The 27641-nt window shown below is 35.2% G+C and overlaps 1 protein-coding gene across 5 annotated transcripts in view; it reads right to left on the bottom strand.

Moving 5' to 3' along the window:
• Positions 1-27641, bottom strand: part of CCDC171 (coiled-coil domain containing 171) — a 549802-nt gene that overhangs the window by 197461 nt on the left and 324700 nt on the right. For all 5 annotated transcript variants that reach the window (XM_058301890.2, XM_058301891.2, XM_071216746.1 and 2 more), the window contains one exon: positions 22703-22888. In XM_058301890.2, coding sequence (XP_058157873.1) covers positions 22703-22888 — 186 coding nt within the window. The remainder of the gene's footprint in view (positions 1-22702; positions 22889-27641) is intronic.

The following is a 27641-nucleotide window of genomic DNA, read 5'->3' as shown; positions in this document are numbered from 1 at the left end:
TCCCATGGAGGGAAACGGACTTTGGCCCAGTGGTTAGGGCGTCCGTCTACCATATGGGAGGTCCGCGGTTCAAACCCCGGGCCTCCTTGATCTGTGTGGAGCTGGCCATGCGCAGCGCTGATGCGCACAAGGAGTGCCGTGCCACGCAAGGGTGTCCCCCGCGTGGGGGAGCCCCACGCACAAGGAGTGCGCCCGTGAGGAGAGCCGCCCAGCGTGAAAAGAAAGAGCAGCCTGCCCAGGAATGGCGCCGCCCACACTTCCCGTGCCGCTGACAACAGAAGCGGACAAAGAAACAAGACGCAGAAAATAGACACCAAGAACAGACAACCAGGGGAGGGGGGGTAATTAAATAAATAAATAAATCTTTAAAAAAAAAAAAAATTTCCCATGGAAATTTTAAAGAGTTAGAGAAAAAAGGCTGGAGCAAATTATCATTGGTAATAACTGTGAGTTTTCTAAATAACTGAACATTTGATACCAGAATTCCCATAATGTGATAAATGAACCATGAAGTCATTTTTAGCATATCTGAATGAAATATGCAATTTTAATCCCTCTCCACTTCTATTATTAATAGAAAAAGAGGCTGAAGATGAGTAACACAGAGAATATTAAAATGAAGATGAAGGCTCACACTTAACCACAGTTTCAGCAAGAGTTAGCAAATCCAAACCAAAGTACTGAGAAGAGGTAGAAAGATGCATCCAAGGATCCATGTAACTTCTTGACAAATTGTGCTTAGGAAATCTCCTTTATTTGTTTGGACAGTAAGAATTTAAAAATATATATCCTGGGGAAATAACAATATGGCAAAATACATTCTTTTATAGCTTTGTTTCCAATGTAATTTATTAGTGAGAGGATGTGTATGTGTGTGTACATAAGCATATACATACTCATATGCACACTCAACTGCCATTTTTGTTATAAAGAGCTTACCATAAAATTAGTATGGTTTACATTTCTAATCTCTCTGCCACCAACCTATTTACCTGAAGAAAAACACACAGCTGTTCTAGCCTTCTAAATGAGTGAGATTCACCATCTAGTAATGACTCCTTGAAATGTCAGCCTATAGCTTCTGGATCCTAGAAAAAGCTCTAAGGAATGTGGTTAACAAGTCTACATATTCTAGAACACTAAAATTTATCTAAAGAAAAAAAAAACATTAGCATAACAAACTTAAAGAATAATCTTTTTCTTTTTATACCAAGAAAAACTCTAGAATAAGAAAGAAAAGTGTCAACTAGACGTATGGTTCCCTGAAATAGCTGCATTTTCAACTCTCCTAATAAACCAGGGAAGAGAGTAATAAGAATAAATCTACATATGTTAAAATGCAAAGTTATATCTAATTCAGTCATCATGGATAAATAGAAAACAGATTCTTCATCTTCATTCTGATAAAGTAAAAAATAAAAAAAATCATTGTAGCAGATTGCATTACTCTTCAAAGTATTTGTTCTACATCCCTGGGGGGGAATTATATTCCTCTGTCCTTCTGATATCAGGTCTGACAGTGTAATTGGTGGTGCCTCTCTTGGTAAAAGAAATACATACTCTCTGACTTTCTGGAATCATATAACTTGCTTTGGCCAATGAAATATGGGAAGCAGTCAAATATGCTACTTCCTGATAGACATGAGACCAGCAATGTTCCATATAGAGACCTATCCCATGAAATCAACAATGTACTAGGTAGGGGCTGCTTATCAGGCTTTTACTCAGTGAGGGACACGTGGAACAGAAGCACAGTAGACCTATGATGGGTATATATAATGTGTGAAAAACTGTTTGTTTTTAGAGTCATTTGGTACTGCAACATAACACAAGGTATTCTGAATGAAAGTTATATTTCACATATGGCAATTTTCTCTATAACTTATATACTTACAAAATCATCAGTGTATACTTTAAAAAACAGCTTCTATAACAATTTAATATTGAATCATAAGACAAATAAATGTACTTTAAATATTTAAAAACACAAGTCATTTGAGACTTAGATCAGTATTAAGAAATGCTGAAAGGATATTGACATCCTACAGAAAAACACTGTGTTTGCACTACAAAATAAGTTCATTTATCCAGCTGTAATTCCTAAAGTACATGTATTTCCAAAGCCATCCCTAACTTTTTTAGTATATCCATACATTAATTTAATATTTTTCATTCTACAATAGCTAATGAAGAGAAAACATGTATAAGAGAACTCACTCTTTTTTCTTCTCTTAAGAAAAAATTATAATTATTGATATTTAAAAATGACCACAATATATTTCTAAATTTTAAAAGTGAGAGCTCTAAGACAGCAAAACATGATACTATTAAAATACATAAATGATATGTGTATTTACTACATACATTATTAATATGCATATATGCATCTTAAAATAAAAAAACATACATGAAAATAGCAACAGAAAGACTCCTCTTTTTTCTCATTAGTATTTTTTCATCATTTTCAACAATTTGCATAACCTTTATGCAACAAAAAAATGCAATTGGCTCTTTCAACCATCTTTCTATGCCACCATAATGGCACACATGAATGTCCTTGCCAATGCTCTCAAGAGCAACAACAATGCTGAGTAAAGAGTTAATCGCCAAGTTCTTATTAGGCAGTGCTCCAAAGTCACTGGCCAGTTTCTAAGTGTGATGCTGCTGCTTAGTTAGATTGGTAAATGTGGAATCAGTGATGATCACAGACCTGGGAAAATTGTTGTGAACCTCCCAAGCAGATTAAGCAAGTGTGGAGAGATTAGTCCCACATTTGATATGCAACTTAAAGATCTACAAAAATGGCATAATAATCTCTCCCATCCTGTCAGTTTGGTTCATTGCACTGACAGCCTCACCTGGTATCATGGAACAACAGGAAGCAAGACAAAAACACACAGGAAAGAAAAACCTAGAATTGTTTTTCTAGGAATGTAATACATAATATAAATAAAATGCCTCAATGGAAAAAAATTGCAATTGACAATTTTCATAAAATCAAGTGTGATCACAAAATCTCAGCTTAAATTCATATGCAGGATATCACAACATTAGTAATTGAAATTGATCAAAAATATTAAAATGTACTTTACTAAACAAAGTTAGGAAATTACTCCATTGCATATCCTTTTATCAAATAGTGTGTGTGTGTGTGTGTAATATGTGGTTAAATTTGATCAGTATCATTTATTCAACCTTTTGGGAAAAAGTTTTCAATGATCTATTTCCCTTCCAGAGAATAAATATTAAGGCCCTTAGTATTTCTACTTATTAAACTAATAGTCAAATCATATTACATATCCATCTAATTCAGAGGATTTTGTCCAATCCCCTCCCAAATTAAAATTGCCACCTTTTAAGACTTTTAGTCATGATACAACATAGAAACTCTAAATCCACATTCTTTAAAGACAAATGATCTTCTAAATTCCACAAGGACTCTTAGTCTGTTTTGTGTCACTAGACTTAGATGAGAAAAACAGTTGAATTATAGTTCCACCTCAGAAGTACTCACATGATTTTGGTCTGCTTTGATACTCTGATATTACTCCTAAAATAAGAAAAAACTACTATAAAGGTGTTTTCTGTTTCATCTATTATAGCATTTTCCTTGCTGGTACTCATAGTAACAATGCTTTTAGAGAGCATATACCTAAGTGCATTTTGGCAGAAGACAAACTGTTAAATATGGTACACATTTTACAGTTTCAAAAATTTAATTATATAGGTTTTTTTAATTTTTATTTTTTATTTTTAAAGATTTATTTTTATTTACCTTTCTCTTTCCCTCCCCTCCTGCCCCTGTTGTCTGTTCTCTGTGTCCATTTGCTGTGTGTTCTTCTGTGTCTGCTTCTATTCTTGTCAGCAGCACCGGGAATCTGTGTCTCTCTTTGTTGCGTCATCTTGCTGCATCAGCTCTCCGTGTGTGCAGCCACAACTCCTGGGCAGGTTGAACTTTCTTTTGCACTGGGCAGCTCTCCTTTATGGGCACACTCCTTGCGGATGGGGCTCCCCTACATAGGGGACACCCCTGCATTGCAGGGCACTCCTTACGAGCATCAGACTGCACATGGACCAGCTCCACAAGGGTCAAGGAGGCCATGGGTTTGTATTGTGGACCTCCCATGTGGTAGGTAGATGCTCTATCCATTGAACCAAGTCCACTTCCCAATTCTATAGGTTTTAATGTTACCCTACATAATTTTAGAATTAAAAAATAGAACGTAGCACTTGCCAGCATTCCATAAGAATATTAAAGCACTACTAAATCATATTCATTGGGTAACTCCTTACTTGTGAAAAGTACTGAAACAAAATGAAATTCCTTTAGATTAGTATATAATGATGTTTTCTGAAATAGCATGTTAAATAGTGATATGACAGTGTAATATTACTAAACTTCCAAATAAAACTTTAACATGCTAATTAAATGTTTCCTATAAAAAGAAAGATATAATGATTTAGAGATTTAGAATACATAGTCTCACATGGGGTAAAATTGTCTCTAAAATGAATTCAATATTGCCACCTAATCATGTTAGAAATATGAATATATAATTAATTACCCCAAAAGCCTGAGACATTTAAATTTGTGCTTATTTCATTACAAAGGTTATATTCTAAAGTTGGCTACTATAATTGTCAATTAAATTATTTCTGAAAAAAAATCACTGAGTTTCTGATCAATGAATATCAAAATATTCAGAGGGTTTCCACTTTTGCAAGGCTATATATAAGTTTTGGTTAGCCTTTTAAGTTACATGGCTGTCTATTATTTTTTAAATGGGCCCACTGTAACAAAAAATAAAGAGTATTTTCGTTGTTAACTGTAGAAAACTTGTAATTAAACCAGGCATACAATTCTGGTCATTTTTTGTAGTGCACTCAAAGGAGATAATTTTTCTAATAGAGAAAAATCTTACTATTATCATCATCAATAAATATCTCTGAGTTTAGTTCCTGGCTCCACCAATTACTAGCTCTGAGACCTAGGGCAGGTTAAATTCTCTGTTCTTGGTCTCCTCATCTGAAATTTATGAATAATAATATTTATCTCAAAAATTGTTTTAAAGATTAGATGAGAAACTATCTGCAAAATACCAGAATGCCAAGAAAATTAATTGTAACTCTTTTATCTAATGGAAAAGAAATGCTAATAAAATTTACAGTCTTTGAAGCCTCCACAAGGGAGGTTTATATACAAAGAATCCTGTCTAAAGTTTAATAATGTACAAAGAATCCTGTCTAAAGTTTAATAATGTAAAGCAAACCACTGAGCAAATATGTCATAAAATTATAAAATTACATACTTATATAGCAACATTTTTTAACACATTAGTTAATTCAATTGCAGCAGAGATATCATTTATAAAATTTCAAAATAACTTAAATATACTTGAAAACTGTGGTTTTCGGAATGAAATGTACATTTCAGACTAAAATATAACTTCATTTAAGGATGGAGCACCAAGAACCAAGAAATCAAATATAGCCACACCTGAATAAGGTCAGGTTAAAGGGTTTGACTTGTATCTCACTGAGAAGGGATTCAACATTTGAATACCCATTATAAATTTACTTGGCCCATCTATGGCATTTCAAAAACAAAAGTTTTAAAAATATATATTTATAGACTTGAATTTTAGTGAAAGGAAAAAGAGATCATGGGAAAAGTTGATTAAGGTGATGATAATGACACCCTAAGAAATTCCTTTTAAGTAGTACAGCTTTACAAAAAGCAAAACAAACAAATGGGAGGTCAAGTCAAGGGACAAAAGAGAAATCAAGACCAAAATACCCAAACACCCTCTAACTATGAGGAACTTTAATTTTGCCACAAAAACAAAGAAAGAAAAAAATTCAGAAAAGTCATGTACATTGACATTCAGTCTACTAGAAACTGTATTTCAAACATTTTTTTGAAAAGGCAGTTTGTAGGCCTATTGATTCCTTTTGTACATTTCAAGGTAAAGTACTTTGTAGTTGACTCAATAATATAATAAAGATCTCTCAGGAATCTGGATTTAACAAAAATCACCTCTGTTTTTTAATAAAATCCAAAAAACAAGGTAAAGCACAAAACTATCTGGAATAAATGGCATGCAAGTACATGTGCTTAACATACAATCTATTTATACAATAATCTCATTTTTCTTCCTAAGCCTAAGTCAATAAATCTTTACCACTGCACTATAAATTCCAGGGTCATGGATAAGGGTATTTATTAGTATAATTACAATGTAGAAATAATACCATTAAGCCTTCAGTTCCAGGTTTCATAAGTTAATAGAAATAGAAGATTAAGAAAGTGTCAAATTTAGTTTTGATTGTTAGACAGCAATAAAAATTCCTAGTGTAGCTCTCTTCTTTTATATGATCTATAACTTCTAGTTTCATTTCTATTTGATCTTGAAGTTGCTAACATTTCTAAAATGTACTTTTAAAGTACAGTTTTGTGATCATTAAAATTAAGATATGATCTTAAGAAAAGAGAAAAAAAGCCAAAATTGCTAAATTGCTGAAAGGAATTCATTTATAATATAATGAATCTCCCAACTTTAAAGAAATGCTTCAACAAGCATTTCTACATTTCTATGTTCAATTTCTAAATACTTAAGTTTCTTTTTGAAAGCCATTTCTATGGATTTGTAAATTTACACAATACCAACAAAGTCTTAACTGCCCTTCAATATCCTATGGCTTCATTTTCTGCTCTCAATCATGAGCAGAGAATCAGTATTTTAGAGAAAAAAGTTTTCCTGCCTCCTTTTTGATATTATGGTCAAAGACTTGGGTATATTGCTGTACACAGGAAAGAGAACTGCATTAAATGAGAATACCTAATCCTCAGTGTCTGAACTTCCCATTACTAGGGACTTTACTGGTATTTAAAATGATTGAAAAGTCCAAATAGTTGTTTTGGGTCTTAGTTTGAGGAGAAGTCTCTTTTGAAATACGCTTTTCCCTAGTGATCAGCAAAACAAAACTTAGAAAATAAATACTCCTGCTTTCTTCTGCCACTGGGAAAAACATTAATTATATTTATAAGATTTACAAACCAAATAGTTATAACATATTTGAAACATTTAAAACTTAAAATCAATAGATAATCTAGAGTTGGTGGATCTTTCATGTCTTACTTCTCAGAACTCCTTTTCACCATCACAGAAGCAAACAAAAACACTTTCCTGTAAGGATATTTGGTTTAAACTGGATATTCAATTACTTTCTTAGTAACTTATGAAAACTGTCCCAATATATATCATTCCAACAAGGTTTTTTCTGAGTACTACTAATGGTATCACTGCTCAAGGACCACCAATCTATCCAAATCTCAAAAAGCCAACTCTATACTAATGAAAACAAATTATTCTAAGTATTATCCTTAATGGTTTCCACAGGTTTCTCCACTCTTACTCAATAGAGTGCTTCTTTGATATTTGCTACCATTATTGACAGTTTTTATTACATATATAGCATGAATCATTTATACATCAAATTTTGCACTCTTCTCAGTAAAGAGAAAACATGTGGTAAGCAGACTTACAGCAATTTAAATTTTAGATGCTTTAGACCATTAAAACTAGTATCAAACTTTCATGCACCCCTCTTTAAGCAATACCAAATCATCATATTTTTCTTAACATCTCTCTTGTCCTTTCTTTATGCATTTTCAGAATTACAGCTTTCACTTTCAGGAATATTTAGTTGTCCAATATCTTTAAACTTCACTTGACCATCATCTTCCTTCAACTTATCATGTATCCTCTTTTCTTTCTGCCTCCTTCAGTCGATCACGTATCCTCTTTTCTTTCTGCCCTTGTTAAATTCCTTAAAGGTAAATATCTCTGTCTTCTACTTTCATTCCCCATTCACACATCAGATGTAATAAAAGAGTAGGGATTTTAGAGCCAACAGATCTAGATAGACACAAATTTCACTTTACTATTTACTAGCTGAGGAAACTCGGTCAAGTTAGTCATATCCCTGAGTTTAATTTCCTAAAGGAAATTATGCTGCCTATATCACAGGTTATTTTGAGGAATAAATAATGGTAATATATTTGAAGTATCTAGCAGAGAGCTGGACAAGTAGGAACTCAGTAACAGTGGTTGTTATTCTTTGCCATATGAAGTCTGGCCTCAGGTTTCACCATTTTCCCTAACTCCTAGCAAAGGTAGGACTCAACATGCCGGTGTATAGTTCCCAACCTCTCCCAAATTCCAATCAAGAAGGAGAAAGCTCACTTATGAATAAGGTTACACAGATGCTGGTAATCATTTTCCAATCAACAGAAGCTAATTTTTCTGACGTATTTTTCAAAAGAGAAATATTGTCACAGAGGAAAATATTTTAAATGTAAAAATTAACAACACTCTGAAAACTTACAGTTCTTACTAATATCACTCAGACTCTTGTTATACCCTCTAACTATCTCTTCGATAGCACTCATCATTTAAGTGTACACATTTAAGTGTACACATAGCTGTTCCCTTAATACACTGGGATGTGTCCCAAACAGAAACTGGTTTATGTATTTTTCTAACTCCAATGCCTACTACAATGCCTGACTAAGAGTAAATACTGCATAGTTACTTGTTCAATAGAATCTTTTGAAAACTGTCTTCTTGTAGAGTTTCTGGATTTAAATCTAAGCACATATAATTTGCAGAACTATTTTAAACAATATTTTCAACATAGATTGATACCAACCACATAATTATTTTTGGGCATTGTCATCACTGAATACACTCCCAATGAAATCTTTAACATCTTACTTTTTTTGGACTTGTTTTCCCCTACCTCCTCTTTTTCTTCCTGACTTCTGAATGTGGATTTTTCCTACAATTGTCTGCTCTTTTTCCCATACCTTCAAAATATTTAATCTATTCCTTATATATTTACCACTCTCATCCACTGACATAACAAAATCCCACAAACTGTTACTAAGATGTAAGTATTCCTTTTCATTAAATCCAACATGTATTCTTGACAAAATATGCTGCTTTTCATACTGTAAAGGTTCAAATATATGTAGTAATTAATTAATGGAAAAGAATTTATTTTTCAAGAAAGACCAATCAAGAATGATTTTTTTAACTTTATAAAAAGAGTCTTTGCTTTATTAAATGACCCCGTAAATATTTTTAAAATTTAAATTTCCTATAAATAATAAGCATATCAAGTGGTCAAAACAGCATGGTATTGGCACAAGGATATACTGAGTAATGGAATTGAATTGAAAGTCCAGATAAGGACCTGCACATCTATGGTCAACTATATTTGATAAGGCTGCCAAGTCCATTCAACTGGGACAGAGCAGTCTCTTCTACTAATGGTGGGAGGATTGGATAGCCATATCCAAAAGAAAGAAGGAGGACCCCTATCTCACATTCTATAAAATTAACTCAAAGTAGATCAAAGACCTAAATATAAAAGCCAGGACTATAAATCTCCTCAAAGAAAATGTAGGGAAGCATCTTTGAGAAATTGTGTTTGGCAACACATAAACTTTACATGCAAAGCAGAAACAACAAAAGAAAAATTAGATAAATGGTACCTCAAAATTAAAATTTTTGTTCTTCAAAAGACTGTCAAGAAAGTGAAAAGGCAGCCTATTCAATGGGAGAAAGTATTTAGGAACCACATATCCTATATAATAACCACATATTATATAATATCCAGCATATATAAAGAAATCCTACAACTCAACAACAACAACAAAAATTCAATTAAAAACAGGCAAAAACTTGAATAGGCATCCAAAGAGGAAATATAAATGGCTAAAAAGTACATGAAAAGATGCTCAACATCACTAGCTATTAGGGAAATGCAAATCAAAACCACAATGAGATTTCATGTCACATGTACTAGAATGTCCACTATTTTAAAAAAAGAAAAACAGAAAATTGAAAGTGCCAGTGGGCATGTAGAATGTAGTTTTTACTACATTCTACTGTGCAGCTATTGGGGAAAACAGTTTGACAGTTCCTCAGGAAGCTAAGCATAGAATTGCCAAATGATCCAGCAATCCCTCTACTAGGTATATATCCAGAAGAACTGAAAGCAGACCAAACAGATATAAGCACACCTATGTTCACAGTAACATTATTCACAATTGCCAAAAGATGGAAGCAACCCAAGTATCCATCAACAGATGAATGGAAAAACAAAACATGGTCCATACATATGATGCAATATTATTCAACTGTAAGAAGGAATAAAGTACTGATGCTTGCAACAACATGGATGCACCTCAAGGACCTTATGTTGAATGAAATAAAGCCAGATACAAGAGGACAAATATTGTACGATCTCACTAATATGAACCAATATATAATAAGGAAACTCAGGGGTAGAATCTAGAAGGCAGATTACCAGGAGATAGAATGGGGTTAGAAAAGGTACCTAATGCTTAATCTGTGCAGAATTTATATAGGTTTATTGTAATGGTTTGGAAACAGACAGATGTGATGGTAGCACAATATTTTGAGAGTAATTAATAGTGCTGAAGTATGTGTGTGAACATGGTTGAAAGGGGAAGTTTGGGGTCATATATATTACCAGAAGAAAAACTAGATGGATTGTATAACAAAGTGAACCTCATGGTGGATGAGGATTGTGGTTAATAATACAAATAAAAGAATGTTCTTTCTGGATATATAACAGAAGTACATCACTAGTATAAGGTGTTAATAATAAGATAGTAAATGGATAAAAATGCACCTAAAGCAAAATATGAACTATAGTTAACAGGGTAATATTTTAACATTCTTACATCACTTGTGACAATGGTACAACATAAATATTAAGGGTCAACAATGTGGGGGGGAGTGTTTCATTTTTTATTCTTAGGAAAATGTCATAGAAACAACAAAATTTCCTTGTTAGTTATACTGTTTTACTCTGAGGCTTCTCTAAAAGTACATGCAGTCAGCTGCAGGTCAAAGCTTCATCTTCAGAAGAAAAAGAAACAAAAGAAGAACTTTACATGAAAAGCAAGAAAGAGACAAAGATTTAGGATTGTTCCTATGCCAGTTGAACCCTGAAACCCAGTAGATATGTAGCCAATTCCTACTCTCAGTTCTTTGGGCCTTCACTGGACAACCAACAAAATGATGATGATGGTGGACCAGCCCCATTCCAAAAGCAAGAAGTATCTCCAACTGCAAGTAAAAGAATTCCATTTCTCTGACCCATAGTATCTACACCCCTTCTCAGTCTGAAGCAGGCAGGTCACCCCTTCTCAGCCTAAAGCGGGCAGGTGGATATCATCCCAAATCCCTAAAGACTGAGGAATGAACAAAAATAAGAGGTGAGTGTAACCACTGACTAAAGCAGATTTATTGTTATTGTAGTTATTATCTTGTGTTAACTAAGAACTTGTAACATTGACATAAAAATAAATTTTTAAATAAAAAATATACTATGGAGAAATCAAACTTTTTAAAAATCTCTTTTTATAAAAGCAATGTCATTTGAGGAAAGTCATCATCTTCAATTTCTGTAATGTTCCCTTTGTTAATAATGCATAAAATACTGTCATGTCTTAATTTTTTATTTGTAGGAGTCTAATTTATTCCTGTGCCTTTCCCATCAGCCTATGAGCCTATGTTCTTTTTTCCTTTTTACCAGATCATACAACATTAAATGTACCCCAAGAATATGCAAACATCAACTAATTACAAAGTATGTCATCAAATTATGATTTGCAGGCTACCTGGGAAAAATCAAATCATTTTGTGACAACAGAATGGATTTTCAATCTTAGGCTGCTACTGGCTTACAAATCCCAAAAATATTGCTGGAGATCAGTGGACGATTAATTCAGATGCTTTGTTTTCCAATATCTGTCTGTAACTGACAGAAAGACTAACACGAGGAAAATTATCCTTTTAAATGGAATCCAAGAGTCCAGGGCATTCCCACAGCACTCCACTTACTAAAAGGTCCCTACCAAAAAATTTACATATCCTAACATCCTCTCATTTGACTTTATATGCAAATGAAAATATTGGTCCCTTTATTCAATTCAATAAAAATTTGAGTTTAGGATTTGTACCAGGAAGTAGAGCTACCACGGCCCTGTCAGGAATTGAGCCTCCTTATTCTAATCTATGATATTTAAAGATATGGACACAAACCTAACACCTCACCATATCTGAACAGTTAAATAAACAATGACTTGTTTATAGCATGGAATTTTGTATATAAATTTAAAAGACAAATGGATAGCTCTCTAGCCCATCTTCTGGAGCAAAAAAAAAGTAGGACAATAATATGTGTGTTTTAAAATAAATGTAAACAGCACTGATAAACTTTTATGAATATATATGAATACATGTTAAAGTATATAAAAAGTCTGGAAAGAAACACAACTTATAACTTTGAATACTTCTGGGGAGGGAGGAAAGGAAACAAGATATTGGTTGTAGTCAAAGGGAATGTTGCCTTTATATTAGTTAAGGTAATGCTACATGTGATAGCCAAAAAAAATTTTAAAAAAACAACCATAAACAAAACAAAAAAGTAGGGTGGTTCAAACATAATAATGATCACAGTTTGACTCACATAAATTCCAAAATAGGTGGTCTAGATTGGTGCTTGCCTATACTCTGAGTGATGTTTGAGGAACTCCTTCCATCTTGAGGTTATATCATCTTTAATATATGACTTCTGAGGTCAACTTTTCTATCTACATTATGTCAGAAATGAAAAGAATATAAAATATGGTGTGTAGAATATTTTCATGGCTAATGTGCAAGTAACAAACATTACTGCTGTTCATGTTCCATTAGCTAAAAATTGATGGTTAGGGAAAGTCTGAGCTTCTGGAAAACGAGTCCCCAGAGAATAGTGCTCCATGTGAGGATTTAACTGAGCATGGAACCAGACAGACATTTCAATGCAAGCCAGGCCTAGAAATGCATTTATTCAAGAAGGCTCTTTGGAAAGTCCTATTGTCTTCTGGCTTGGATCCCTCTATGCTAAATGCAAAAACAAGTTTTTTTCAAGATCTTTACAAAGGGAACCATTGCCAGCCTGGGGTAAAAGGGTCAGATTGAAGGAAAAATGACTTCAGAGGCAGAACCATAGAACCTGAGGTCTGGACAGAAGACATCTTCTTGGACTAAGAGAGCAGATGCACCCATGTATGTGGAAAGGGTGAGTATCCCCTGGAGCTTAGAGAGGACAGACCTTCTGCCTTGTCTTTTGGGAAAAGTGTTAAAGGACCACAGGTTTCTCAGATGCCTGAGGGATTGCAGAGAGGCTGGCTGTCACCCTGATGCTTGAGGAGGATGGAGCCAAGAGTCTGGGCATCACCATAATGCTTGGAGATATTGAAGCCTTTGCTCCAGTGATTAGAGAGAGCATGGCCACTGTGCAAGTATTTGGAAAGAGTACCAAGGTCCCAAAGACAAGGCATTGTTCTACAGATGAACCTCAGACCTTGAAACATGAAGGAATATTCTCTGCCGGATTTCATGACTGTTTGGCACCCATGATCCCTGTTTCCCTTCCAATTTCTCCCTATGGAAATGGAAATGTTATTCCTATGCTTGTCCCTCCATTGTATATTAGAAGGAAAGAACATTGTATATTGTTCTCTAAGTCACAGGTCCCATAGCCGCAGGAGAATTGTGACCCAGGACAATCCACACCTATAAGAGATTTTGATGAGACTTTGTACTTAATATTGTAACTGAAATAATTTGAGGCTTTAGGGATATTGTAATGAAATGAATGTATTATATTTTGATTATATTAAAGAACATATTTTGGGGGATCAAGAGGGTGGTGTGTGATGGTTTGAAGCTATATGGACTCCAGAAAAATCAAGTTCTTAAAGCTAATCCATTCCTGTGGGAATAAACGTACTATAAGTAGGACATTTTGATTAGGTTACTTCAGTAGGGGCATAGCCCACAATGGGTCTTAATCCCTATGGCAGTTTGACATTGTTTATGAATTCCAAAAATAGATATTGGATTATGTTTGTAAACTGGTCTGTTCCTCTGGGCATGATTAAATTATGAATAGGGCTTTGATTGGGTCAGTAGGATGAGTCCGTGCCCCCATGATGGGCAGGGACTCACAGAGAAACCACACTGCAGAGAAGGGAGGTTGGAGTTTTGATACTGGAGCCTGGGAAGTAAACACATAGAGAGGCAGATACATCAGGAAGGCAAGAAGGCTCAATTGGACACAGCAGAGGCCCCAGGAAGAGAGATGAGCCATTTGCCTAATACTCTACAGCTGGCCTTGTGGAGCAAGCAGAGGCTCTAAGCCCAGAGAGAAATAAGTCCTGGGAAAAGAGGAACCCAGGAAACCTGAACCCTTGCAGAAGTCGGCAGTCATTTGGCAATAGACTTTGGTATGGGAAGTAATTTATGCTTAATGGCTGGTAACTATAAGCTTCTATGACAAATAAATACCCTTTATAAAAACCAACCGATTTCTGGTATTTTGCATCAGTACCACTTTGGCTGACTAATACAATCCCCTTACTGGAGTCCTTTATAAACTGGATGGTTACGGAGAGAAAATGCCAGAAGCTGAAGCAATGAAACCCAGAAGAGAAGGGAGAGACCAGCAGACACCACCCATGCCTTGCAAAATGATGGAGGAGTCCAGGATTGCTGGAAGCTGGTCTTTGGGAAGAAAGCATAATCTGATGATGCCTCGATTTGGACATTTTTCTCAGCCTCAAAACTGTAAAAGCTTGTAAGTTAATAAATCCCCATTGTTAAAAGCCAACCCATTTCTGCTATATTGCATTTCAGGAGCCTAGCAAACTAAAACAAGTAGTATTTGCCACCTTGTCAAAATCAGGGGAGTGGATGTGGCTCAAGCAGTTGGGGGCCCACATTCCACATGGGAGGTCCCAGGTTCAGTTTCCAGTGCCTCCTAAAGAAAATTAGTAGATGCAATAAGCTGACGCAATGAACAGACACAACAAGCAGGGAGTGGATGTGGTTTAAGTGGTTGGGCACCCGCCTCCCACATGGGCAGTCCCAAATTCAGTTCCTGGTGCCTCCTAAAGAAGATGAGCAGACAACAAGCAAACACAGTGAGCAGACAATGAGCAGACAGACAAGGGAACCACCTCTGTCAAGGGTGGAAGGGGATCAAATATTGGGGGAAAAAAATCTGTTGGCCATAAATGTGTTGATTTCTAAGCTCCCAATTCTATTCCATTGGTCTTTTTTACTATCCTGGTGCCATTAGCACATTGTTTTGATTACTGTGGCTTTGTTATAAACTTTAAGATCTGGAAGTGTGAGTCCTCAAACTTCATTATTGTTTTTCAAGGTGGCTTTACCTATTCGGGGCCCCTTACCCTTCCATATAAATTTGGTGATTGCCTTTTCCAATTTTGCAAAGATGGGAATTTTGAATGGGAGAGCATTTAATCTGTAAATTGCTTTGGGTAGTATTGACATCTTAATGATATTTAGTCTTTCAATCCATTAACATGGAATGTCCATTTATTTAGGTATTCTTTGATTTATTTTAGAAATACTTGGTAGTTCTGTGTACAAATCTTTTACATCCTTGGTTAGACTTATTTCTAGATATTTGATTCTTTTAGTTGCTGTTGTGAATAGAATAATTTTCTTGATTTCTTCTTCAGATTGTTCATTGCTTGTGTATAGAAACTTTATTAATTTCTGGGTGGTGATATTGTACCCCACCACTTTGCTGACGTCATTTATTAGCTCTAGCAGTTTTGTTGTGGATTTTTCTGGATTTTCTTGTCTATAGGATTATATCATCTTTTCCAATTCAAATGCCTTTTGTTTCTTTTTCTTACCTAATTTCTCTGGCAAGAACTTCCAGTACAATGATGAATAACAGTGATGACAGTGGGCATCCCTGTCTTATCTCTGATCTTAAAGGGAAAGCTTTCAGATTTTCACCATTAAGTGGATGTGAGCTGTGGACTTTGCATATATGCCCTTTATCATGTTGAGGAAGTTTCCTTTTATTCCTAATTTTATAAGTGTTTTTATCAAGAAAATGTGCTAAGTTTGTCAAATGACTTTTTTGCATCAATTGAGATGATCACATGGTTTTTCCCCTTCATTCTGTTAATATGGCATATTACATTAATTCATTTTCTTATGTTGACTTAACCTTGTGTACCAGGGATAAAGGTACTAATAAAGGGGACAATTTAACAGTAAGATGCAACAATTATAAATATATTAAATATATATGCACCTAACATCAGAGCCCCAAAATATGTGAAGCAAATACTGACAGATTTGAAGGGAGATATTGATGGTTCTACATTAATAGACACCTTAACACACCACTTTCAATAATGGATAGAATATCTAATCAGAGTATCAGCAAGGAAGTATAGGACTTAAACGATGCACTAATCCAACTAGACCTAACAGACATATATAGAACTCTGCAACCAGTGGAAATAGATTACACATTTTTCTTGCATGCATATGGATCATTCTCCAGGATAGACCATATATTGGGTAACAAAACAAGTCTCAATAAATTAAAAAATATTGAAACCATACAATGTATATTCTCTGACCAAAAAGTAATGAAGCTAGAAACCAGTAACAGAGGGAGAAATGGATAATTCAGAAATATGTGCAAATTAAACAACATACTCTTAACCAATCAGTGAGTCAAAGAGGAAATCAGAAGTGAAATTAGGAAATGTCTTGAGGTGAATGAAAATGACACTACAACACCAAAAGTTTTGGGATACTGCAAAAGTAGTGCTTAGAGGGAAATTTATAGCTCTAAATGTTTACTTTAAAAAAGAAGAAAGAATTCAAATCAGAGACCTAACCCAAAACCAAAAGAACTAGAAAAAGAAGAGCAAACAAATCCTGAAGTGAGCAGAATGAAGGAAATAACAAAAATGAGAGCAGAGATAAACAAAACAGAAAAAAAAAATTGAATCAACAAAACCAAAAGCAGGTTCTTTGAAAAGATTGATAAAATTGACAAACCTTTAGCTAGACTGACAAAGAAAGAGAGTGGATACAAATAATGAAAATTAGAAATAAAAAGGGAGAACATTACTACCAACCCTGCTGAACTAAAAAGGACTATAAGAGGATACAAGGAACAAATGTATGCCAATAAATTAGATAACCTATGTGAAATGGACAAATTCTTAGAAACTTACAAACTACTACATTGACTCAAGAAGAAATAGAAGATCTCTACAAGGCAATTACTAGTAAAGAGAATGAATCAGTAATCAAAAACCTCTGAACACAGGAAAACCCGGTTCTAGATGGTTTTGCAGAGGAATTCTACCAAACATTTCATGAAGACAACTCCAAATCTGCTAAAAAACTCTTCCAAAAAATTGAAGAGGAGGGAACACTCCCTAACTTATTCTATGAGGCCAATATCACCCTCATTCCACAGCCAGATAAAGATACTATAGGAAAAGAAACAACTGACCTGTATCTCTTATGACTATAGATGCAAAAATCCTCAACAAAATTCTAAATACTAGTGAAACAAACCCAACAGCATATTAAAAGAATTGTACACTATGATATATTTTTCCCAAACTTTTACCCCCAAATCTACTTGTGTCATTGAATTTAAGGCGAGTATCTCGCAGACAGCCTACAGTTGAGCCATGCTTTCTTTTTAAAATCCATTCTGCCAATCTCTTTCTTTTGACTGGAGTGTTAAATCCAATGACATTTAAAATCACACTGATAATATAAGACTTTCTTCTGTGATTTTGCTATTTGGTCTTTGTAAGTCTTATACCTTATCACCTGTAGAAGTAAAAAGTGGAGTTACATACCAAACTATACAATAAAATAATTCTGGCATTTACAATTACCCAATTGGTTACCTTTACTGTGGGTCTTTATTTCATTATGCTGCTTTGAGCCGTTGTCTAGTTTCCTTTCCTTTCAGTCTGAAGAACTCCCTTTAGCAATGCTTATAGGGCATTGTCCTTACATGAACTTCTTCAGCTTTTGTTTATCTGGGAATGTCTTAATCTCTCCCTCATTCTTGAAAAAGAGTTTCACCAAATATAAAGTTCTTGGCTGGCAGTTGTTTTCCTTTAGCACCTTAAGTTTCAACCCACTGCCTTCTAGCATCCATAGTTTACGATGAGAATCAGCACTCACTCAATTGGGACTCCCTTGTACATACACATTGCTTTTCTCTTGTAGCTTTCAGAACTCTCTCCTTGTTCTCTGCATTCAATAGTTTGATCAATATATGACAAGGTGTATTTCTCATGTTTATCCTGTCTGCAGTTCTCTGAGCTTGTATGTGCATATTTATGTCTTTTGCTAAATTTGGGAAGTTCTCTGTCATTATTTCTTTGACTATTCCTTCTGCCCCTTTCTCTCCTTTTCTCCTTCTGTGACTGCCATAAAATGATGCACTTCAGGGTGTCCAATGGCTGACTTAGGCTATGTTCTCTTTTAATATTTGGTTGTTTCTTTTTGTCCTGCTCCTGAGCCTGACTCATTTCAAGTGTCTTATCTTCAAGTTCACTGATTTCTTCTTCTGCCAGCCCCAATATGCTCTTGAAACCTTCCTAGGAATTTTTCATTTCAGTTATTGAGGTCTTCGACTCTAGTATTTCTGTTTGGTTCCTTTTTAAAATATCTATCTCTTTACTTAGATTCTCATATTACTCACTGTCTTCCTGATATCCTTTAGTTCTTTCTCTGTACTTTCCTTCATCTCCTTGAGCATTTCTAAGATCAATTTTTTAAAAGCTTGTTCTGTATGTCCACATTCTCATCTTTCCCATTGGTGTTTTCTGTATTTTTATTCTCTGCCTTGGATGGGCCATGATTTCCTATTTCTTTGTTTGCCATATTCTTTTGTTGTATATTGTAATTTTAAATTTTTTAAATGTTAGCACTGTGATTTATTCCCTGAGATGTCTGTTTCTTGGTTTTGTAATTAGCTGTTGATAAGACAAGAGATTTTCTTGAGTTTCACCTAGGTCTTCCCAAGATGAATCACCTATCACCAAGGTCTTCCCAAGGTGAATGCAGTGTGCAGGGCTTTCCCTGTCTTTTTGGGCCTGTCTTGTCCTAGGTTTTTGCTTTTCAGTTGTTTTGCATTTCTCCTGTTTACAGGAGTTTGGTTCACCCCTCTGTTTCCCAAGAGACAGACCATTCCCTCCCAGATGTTTGAAGCCAGGAGGCCTTTGTCCCTGACTGTCCACCTCAGTAATTTTTACACTCCTTTAACTGTCTCTAGCTGCTTTTGTCTGAAAGGCATATTCTGGAATGAAAGCCATTCCAGGGAGGACTTTCCCAAGTCAGTTTTTCCAAGCCAAAACAGGACCAGGAACCCACGAAGGGACACTGACTGGCTCCAAAGTGCACTGGGGAGGGGATCAGAATGGGCACCAAAAGCTTCTCTAATGGCTCCCCAAAGCTGAGCTTTCCTGGCCTGCTTAGCAAATGCAGCCCTTCAATTAACTGCCCCCCACAACCCTGAGGAAGTGCTATGTCTTTAAATCTCCACTGCCGTCACCCCTGTCCAAGGAGAGTTGAAGCAGTGGCTATCACTGCTTTTTTTTGTCCAGTGTGAGCTAAAACACAAGCTGCCCTCAGGGCTGGGCCCCAGCAATCAGAATTTGCTAACTAAAAGCTGTGATCACTGATAACCAGGTCTACCTCTATTGCTTGGGGAAGAGGATTTTTAGGTATCTTTCCGTCACCAGCTGCTAGCCAGGGAATGGACCCCATAGTGACCTGCTGTGAGAATGGGGCGACTGCCCTGGTAGCCACCATGCAGAGAAAGCACTTTACTCTCCTTTACCACAGTTTATCAGTCTGTTCTTTCTGCTCTTCCCTGGGTGCTATACACTGTTCTTCTGGCCTCCGGAGTTTCAAAATAGTTTCATAAAGTTTCTGCTGTTAATTGTTTTAGCAGAAGGACTGAGTCCTAGACTTCCCTACACCACCATCTTTCCTGGAAGTCTCTTAATAAGCCCTTTACTTTTTAATGCACCATTGGATTACAGAAGTGTCTCATCCAAGATCCAGTTATATTATAATGGGAAGCCCCTTCTGAAATCTAGTCCAAATTATGATTTATAAAAACAATCATATTTAGAAAAATGATTAAAACAAAACCCCCAAAATGTTAAGTGTTTTTTTCAGATGATAGGTTATGGGTAACTTGTTTTTTCCATGTCTTTTATTCTTTATCTTATTTGGTTTTTATAAATAATAAGAAATGATACACTTTTTTAAAAGAAGTTATACACATGACATGGTTAAAAAATGAGAAAGTATTATTTTTCAGAAGTATTACTGAAAAGCACAAAAGAACATTCATCAAGCATATACTTGCTTTTTAAACAGTAACTTAATTCTCATAAAAATCCTGCAACTTAAGTGGCATTATCCCTATTTTTGCAGAAGAAGAAACTGAGGCTCAGCGAAGTTAAGTAATTTGTCCAAGAGACAGAACTGGGACTTGAACTTAGGAATATTTGTTCCAAGGCCAGTTCTTCTTCCACTGAACCATGTTTCCTTCCACAAGAGAGCATTTTCAAATTACTAATTGCTAGTTATTAAGAAATAGTAATTAAACAATTCTCTCCTCCTAATAACCATATGCGAATTACTAGCATTTTAAAGAAATTTAATATGAGCAGTTCTACATCTTCTGGAAGACATGATAACTAAACATAAACTACAAACTACTGCAGAAAAAAGATTCTGGTATGACACAATTATATGCTTTGTCAAAGCATAGTTTCTTATATTATCTATTAATGGCAGGTGAAGCATAAAAATGTCTTTAGGAACCAATAACCTATACAAATATTCAACTTGACTAGTAACCAAAGACATAGAAATTAAAGTAACAATGACATAGCCACCAAATTAGCAAAAATTTTAAAAATAATAATAGGTTTGTTAGAAAGCACAATTTTCATAAATTTTAAGAAAGAATATAGTAAGGAAAGGCATTCTGTGGTCCAACTAGTAATATGCACATTTTTAAAGTGTATGTATAGATAGTAATTCTCATTTAGGAATTTACCCTGAGGAAATAATCATAAATCATGGGTATGTGCATAAGGATTAAGCTACAGGGTTGCTCATATTAAAATTACTTATGAATAGCAAAACAAAAACAAAGACAAAACAATGCATGCAGATAAACTGAATCAATACAAATATGCAGTAAAAAGAAAATAAGTTACTAAATTATGGCACATTCAAAACAAAGGAATTCCATCAGCCATTAAAGATGATGACACTGGTACATTTATGAATATCGGAAGAAATTTTTGACATGGTATTTTTAAAAAGTAAAATTTTTTTGTGGTGATGAATGTGCAACATTGTGAATATACTAAAATTGATTATACACTTTGAATAGACTATAGTATGTGAATATATCTCAATAAAACTGCTTAATAAATTTTAAAAAATACAAAAGCAGTGACAGTTCAAATATTTTTTTAAAAGTAAGTTTAAAAAACAACACGTATTGTATGATTACATTTTTATTAACCTATATTTGATTATACTTCTGTAAATTATAAAATATAATGTCTGGAATAATATACATCAAATTTTAATAGTCTATTTTTAAGTGATACAAATAAGTTACCAAAAAAGACGTAAGAAAAACTATATTGGGTTGAACAATATGAAATTGCTGGCATCTACCTGGTTCAACTTACAAAAACAGCAATTTCAAATGGTTCAACTTAATACTTACATCTGGAAAAAAATATCCCAAAATGTTAATAGTATTTACCTTTAGATATGGGAGTTTTTTTCTTCCCTATGTTAATTAGTATTTTTCTTCTTTAAATTCATCTGTATTTTCTTCATCTAGCTTTCAAAATTTTCAAATTTTTCTAAAACTAAATCTCAGTTTCAACATTTATAGGTCAAGAATTCTGGGCAAGTCAAATGAACTCTCTAAGCTTCAATTTCCTCAAAAAACAATGTAAATAACAGCAGTACCATTCTCACAGTGTTAGTTTAGAGATGAAATAAGATAACTCATGTAGGGACTGCAGCATAGAGCCTGGCACATGTATGCTGTCCATCAACAGTAATGTGGTGCTGCTTGGGAAGGGAGATGTAAAATCTAACTCCCTGGATCTACCACTTACTAATAGTTAAGCAAATTATCTAACCTCTCTGCATCAGTTTTCTCATTTTTAAAATGGGGAAAATATCATAGAGTTCATGTGAGGATTAGAAAAGATAACTTTATAATGTATTTAGCATAGTTCCTGGCAGACAATAAAATAAGCTCTCAATAAATTTTAGCTATTTTATTAACTATTAAAATAAACATATTATTTTATATAATAAATTATGTACCAACTCTCAGTTGCTTAACTGTATTAGGGTTGATAATCGATATAGAGGCTATGTTATATCAGTTTGGTTCTCCTGGATTTAGTTGTTTCATTCCAGACTTATAACCTTATGAGCAGAAAATCTACAAGTGTTTATTATAATAAACTCGATTTCTATTATACTTTAATGTCAACATTTCTAAAATATATCATAGGACTAAATTCATTATATTTTCTGAACCACAACTATCATATTGTAACTTCTCTCTTCCATTCTAAACACCTTGTTATAAATACATGGCAGAGAGAATAAACCCTTCTCACCCAAACCTTCCTCCACCCCACACACACTAAACCAATAAACAAGAGATGTTCTCCTACCTTAACAGCTTCTCCAAGAGTTTGGTTTTTGTCAGCTTCCTCACTGGAATGCAATTCAAGTCTATAATTCAACTCCTGTAGTTGTTGAGCCTGTTCATTCAATAGCATTTGTGCCTGCTGTTCCCGAAGTAATGCATTATTCAGTTCTTCACATGCACTTTCAAACTTCTCATGCGTTATCAATTTCTAAAAAAAGGAAAAAATATTTTAATAAACTACATTGTTGCATCATTTAATCTTCAGAATTATACTTGTTAACATAAAGAGTATAATGTAACAATCCCAAGTGTCTGATATATGAACAGAAAAAAAGTTTTTTTTTGACTCCTTGTGCGCATCAGCACTGCCTGTGGGCCAGCTCCACATGGGTCACAGAGGCCCAGGGCTTGAACCGCGGACCTCCCATGTGGTAGACAGATGCCCTAACCACTGAGCCAAGTCTGCTTCCCTTAATTTCTTAAATCAAGACAAAAACATCACTCTGGATTGTATGGCAGAATAGCCATACTCCTAAAGTTAATCATTTTTAGTTAAATAAAATCTTAGAGAACTTATTCCAAATTCTAAATACATCCATAATGTTCAATTTAAATCTTCACATATGAACACTTTTTATAAAGATTATGATTGTGGGAATTAAAACTTTTAACAATTCCTATGTTTTCAAATGATTACCTAAAAAATCTGTGTTCAGTGTATGTTATCATTGAGATATCCCTGTACCCTTTCTCGGAGAGCCCTTCCCAGACCATACCCCCCGCCTTGCCCACCACAATACAAGTTATCATGTCATCATATTTTATTTTCTTCAGCCATTATCATTACCTAAATTCACTTTTTTATTCTCTGTACACAACCACCTCCATATACAAAGCACACATATGAGCTCCATCACACAGGGAGGGACCTCACTTAGCCCAACAAAGTTAAGAGAGCCTGACACTTAGGTGCCCATATATATTTTAGCTGAATGAAAATAATTCACATATAAACATCAGCCAATAAAACTGGGTACCATAATATACAACAAAACTTTGACAATATCAGAACTGCTTTGGAAAGAAGAGTACTTTTCTCTGAAATAATGGATGACAGTTCTAGACTGGGGGCCATCATCCCTTAAGAGGTGTAGAAATCAGGGAATAACAAACATGTATTATCTCCTGTTCAAAACATTTTAAGAAACAAAAATTAGTTACAACAAATGAAAGATATCTCCATCTTAAGGCAAAAAGAATAGGATTGTTTCATAAAAGATAGGTAATCTGAGAAATAAATGTAGAAAGCTAAAGGAGAATCATGCAGGCCATATATATGATCATATATATACATATATGATTCATAAATTTCCCATTTCTATTCAAAAGAATTTGAGGTGAATTGATATAATTAATCAGAAATATAAAGCAAGTTGATTTAAAAATTTTTTTAATTTAGGGGGAAAAAGAGCAGAATAAAAACCCTATTGGTTCTATGTATCTGGGATGAGTAAATTATTAAGTTGGATACAAGTTCTATCTCTGAGTTTTCTGAGAAATAAGACAAAAACAGAAATGTGCTGAATTATAGGTTCCTCACGGGCCAACAATAGCAAACATGCAAGTTCATCTAGAGAGAAAAACTTTTACTGGAACTGAGTTAGAGGATAAATTTATTACATAGGTCCTTCTATGTTAAAATATATAAGTACTCAGATTTACTTTAGCATCAGATACCTTGCCTGCTACTTCCCTAAAGCAACTGTTGTCTTTATATTATTTGCCTTTTCAAGGGTATATAACATGCATCCTCAACAATGATAAAATTTTAAAAAGGCAACAGTACAGCATAAAAAGAGATGCCTAAAGACTTAAGTTAATATAAAGTAATGAGAATGATCACAAGGCACACAGGAAAGTTGCCTCATTTCCTGAGAGTCACCTAGTAAACGTATATCACTGATTCTCATATAGTGTTTATCACTGATTCTCATATAGTGTTTAGATTTTAAGAACACTTACTCGTTTGCTCACTTTTAGCAACTACCTCATTCTCCACATTGTCCTATTACAACTAAACTCTTCACTTTAATAACATCAGCTCCAACAGTCTCCTCTCAGCACTCAGGCTCCATTTCTACTTATCACCATTCTGCTCTATTCCTTGACACCAAAGCAGTCTTCTGGGTTTGTGAATACAGTATTTTTGTAATTCTTTTACTTGTTGCTGCTGTTGTTTTAATTACCACTCACTGCCATCAGACCATTCTGTTTTTTACAGTCACCTTGACTTCCATAAATCAAGATGCACACCATTTTGCAGGACTTCTTTTATTTATCTATTTATTCATTTTAAGGGTGCCAGGGGCCAGGGATTGAACCCAGAACCTTGTATGTGGGAAAGAGTGCTCTACCACTGAGCCACATTGGCCTACCTGAGTCAGTCTTTTCATTTGTCTTCTTAGTTGCTTGTTTGTTTTTTTTTCAGGAGGCACCGGGAACCAAAACCAGGACCTCCCGTGTGGGAAGTAGGAGCTCAACTGTTTGAGCCACATCCGCTCCCAAGGACTTCTGTTATTTTAACAGAATATATGTGCCCTTCCCACTTCTCCAGAATTTCTTTTTACCTAAAAACTTAGCTAGTTTTAGTCTCTCTTGTTTCTCTTCTATACTTCAGTAGAAGTAATTCACATTAAATATTTCCTTAAATATATTCTTAGCTTTTGCTTCAACTAAGTCTCTTAAAAGAGGAGTCTGTAACCTTCCAGAAATTTTCCTTCAAATGCTAACTTTCTCTCAATATGCTAGAAATTGAATCCTGACTACTTTCGAACTAAAGATAATATGCTGACTTGAGCCAGATGCAAAAGGACAAATATTGTATGATTCCACTTAAATAAAATGCCTAAAATAAGCAAATTAATAGAGACAGAAAGTTACTAGAGGCAAGGGGGAGGGAGGAAAGGGAAGTTATTGCTTAAAAGGTACGAAGTTTTATTTAGGGTCATGAAAAAGTCTTGGTAATGGATGGTGGAGCAGGGAGCACAACACTGTGAATATAATTAATACTCCTAAGTATATACATAAAAATGGTCAAAAGTAGAAAAAAAATCAGAATATATGAACACATATCTAATTTGAAGCTGCTAATTTTTAAAAGTGCCACACCAGTTAATGAGGGTGACTGTCAGTGTCCATACATTATGCTCAAAAAAAAAAAAAAAGGGAGGGGGGTTTTAAGTAATTTGTCATAAAGTATTCATCCAGACAGTAATAAAATCTATGGTTACCCAAGGTTTGGAGAGTGAGGTGAAAGGATTAGTAGATGGAGATGGAGCACAGGACATTTCTAGGGCAGTAAAACTATTCTGTATGATATTGTATTAGTGGATGAATGACATTATATATATCATAAACCCACAGAATTGTACACACAAAAAGTGAACCTTAATGTAAACTAGAGACTTTGATTACTTACACTTTATCAATATTGGATTATCAATTATAACAAATGAACAACACTGATACAAGGTATTTACAATAGGGTGAAAGTGGGGGAGGGAGAAGTATGATATGGGAGCACTCTGTACTTCCTGTGTAATTCTTCTATAAACTTAAAACTACTCTAAAAATAAAGTTTATTATTAAAAAAAATAAGAAGAAGAACTGCTAAATTGTTTTCCAAAAACATAAAACAGACTAGGACATAAAATTGTATAGAATATTTAGAATTGTTCAAAGATATTCCAGGAAGCAACACAAATTAAGAATCTTCTAATTTTCAAGAAAACCACTATTACCTAAACCTTTATTTACAAGTTGACTATATTCTAAATTCAAAATTGACAAATCATCTTAACATCCCAAATGTTGTTAGTATATATGATAGAAATCAGGTCAAAAGGAGGCAGAGACACACTAAAAAGGAACTGGCTTTTGAAAGTTTAAACAGCTCTCCACAGTTTAACTATAATGGCAAAAATTGAAAACACAGGAAGTAGATGTGGCTCAAGTGATGGAGCTTCCACCCACCATATGAGAGGACCTCGGTTTGATCCCTGGGGCCTCCTGCTGAAAAAAGAAGAAGAGAAAGCCTGCCCACACAGCAATCCAGTGCCCGCACAAGTGCCCCCATGGTGAACCAGTGCCCACCGCGTGAGTGCCCGTGTGGTGAGCCAGTGCCCACACAAGTGCCCACATGAGTGCCCATGCTAGTGCCTGCCTGTTGAGCCAGTGCCCCACGCAGAGGTTTCCAGGATCGAATCCTGGTGAATCCTAGAGGAGAGAAAATGATAGGAGAATGTTGGGAGCGGTCAATATGAGTATACACTGAGTTCAGCAATGCCGGCAACATGGCCACCAGAGCAGAGCCCACTTCCTTGTTCTTCTCCCTCCCTGCTCCTTTGTTCTCCGTCTTCCCGCCACTGCCCAGACTGATAAGATAGTGCGCAGGCACAAGACGCGAAACTAAAGTCTGCCTCCCAGCAACAACCAATCCTTAGCCTCCACCACCTCACTCCCCGCTCCTCCCCCTCCCTAGGGTATATATACTTTGTCCCCTTTAATAAAGTTGCAGCTTGATCAGAACACTGTCTTGCTGTCATTCTTCGTGTCTCTTGTCCCACCATTCTTTCTCGGCAGGTTTCGAGCCCTCGTTGCCGTCCCGCGGGCCAGGGCAGTCTGGCGCCCAGCATGGGGCTCGACGATTCCCTGTAATTGAGAAAAGAACGCCGCTTCACCCAGGAAGGGAGTACTCCCAGCATATCAGCCGACAAAAGGCTCCCAGCGACAGAAAGGGAACAGCTCTGCACCAACCCGTAAATCCTTCAGTCATTGGCGGTGGCCAAGCGGGTAAGTGAAATACTCTATTTCACTTCATTTCTTTATAATCATGGGACAAGCAGAATCTTCGCATTCATTGTTTATTTGCCAGGTAAAAGAGGCACTCAAGACATGAGGAG

This window comes from Dasypus novemcinctus, chromosome 8 (genome assembly GCF_030445035.2).
Source record: "Dasypus novemcinctus isolate mDasNov1 chromosome 8, mDasNov1.1.hap2, whole genome shotgun sequence".
Classification (NCBI taxonomy): domain Eukaryota; kingdom Metazoa; phylum Chordata; class Mammalia; order Cingulata; family Dasypodidae; genus Dasypus; species Dasypus novemcinctus.
Note: the sequence above shows the minus strand (reverse complement) of the source record. Positions and strands in the feature narration are given on the sequence as shown.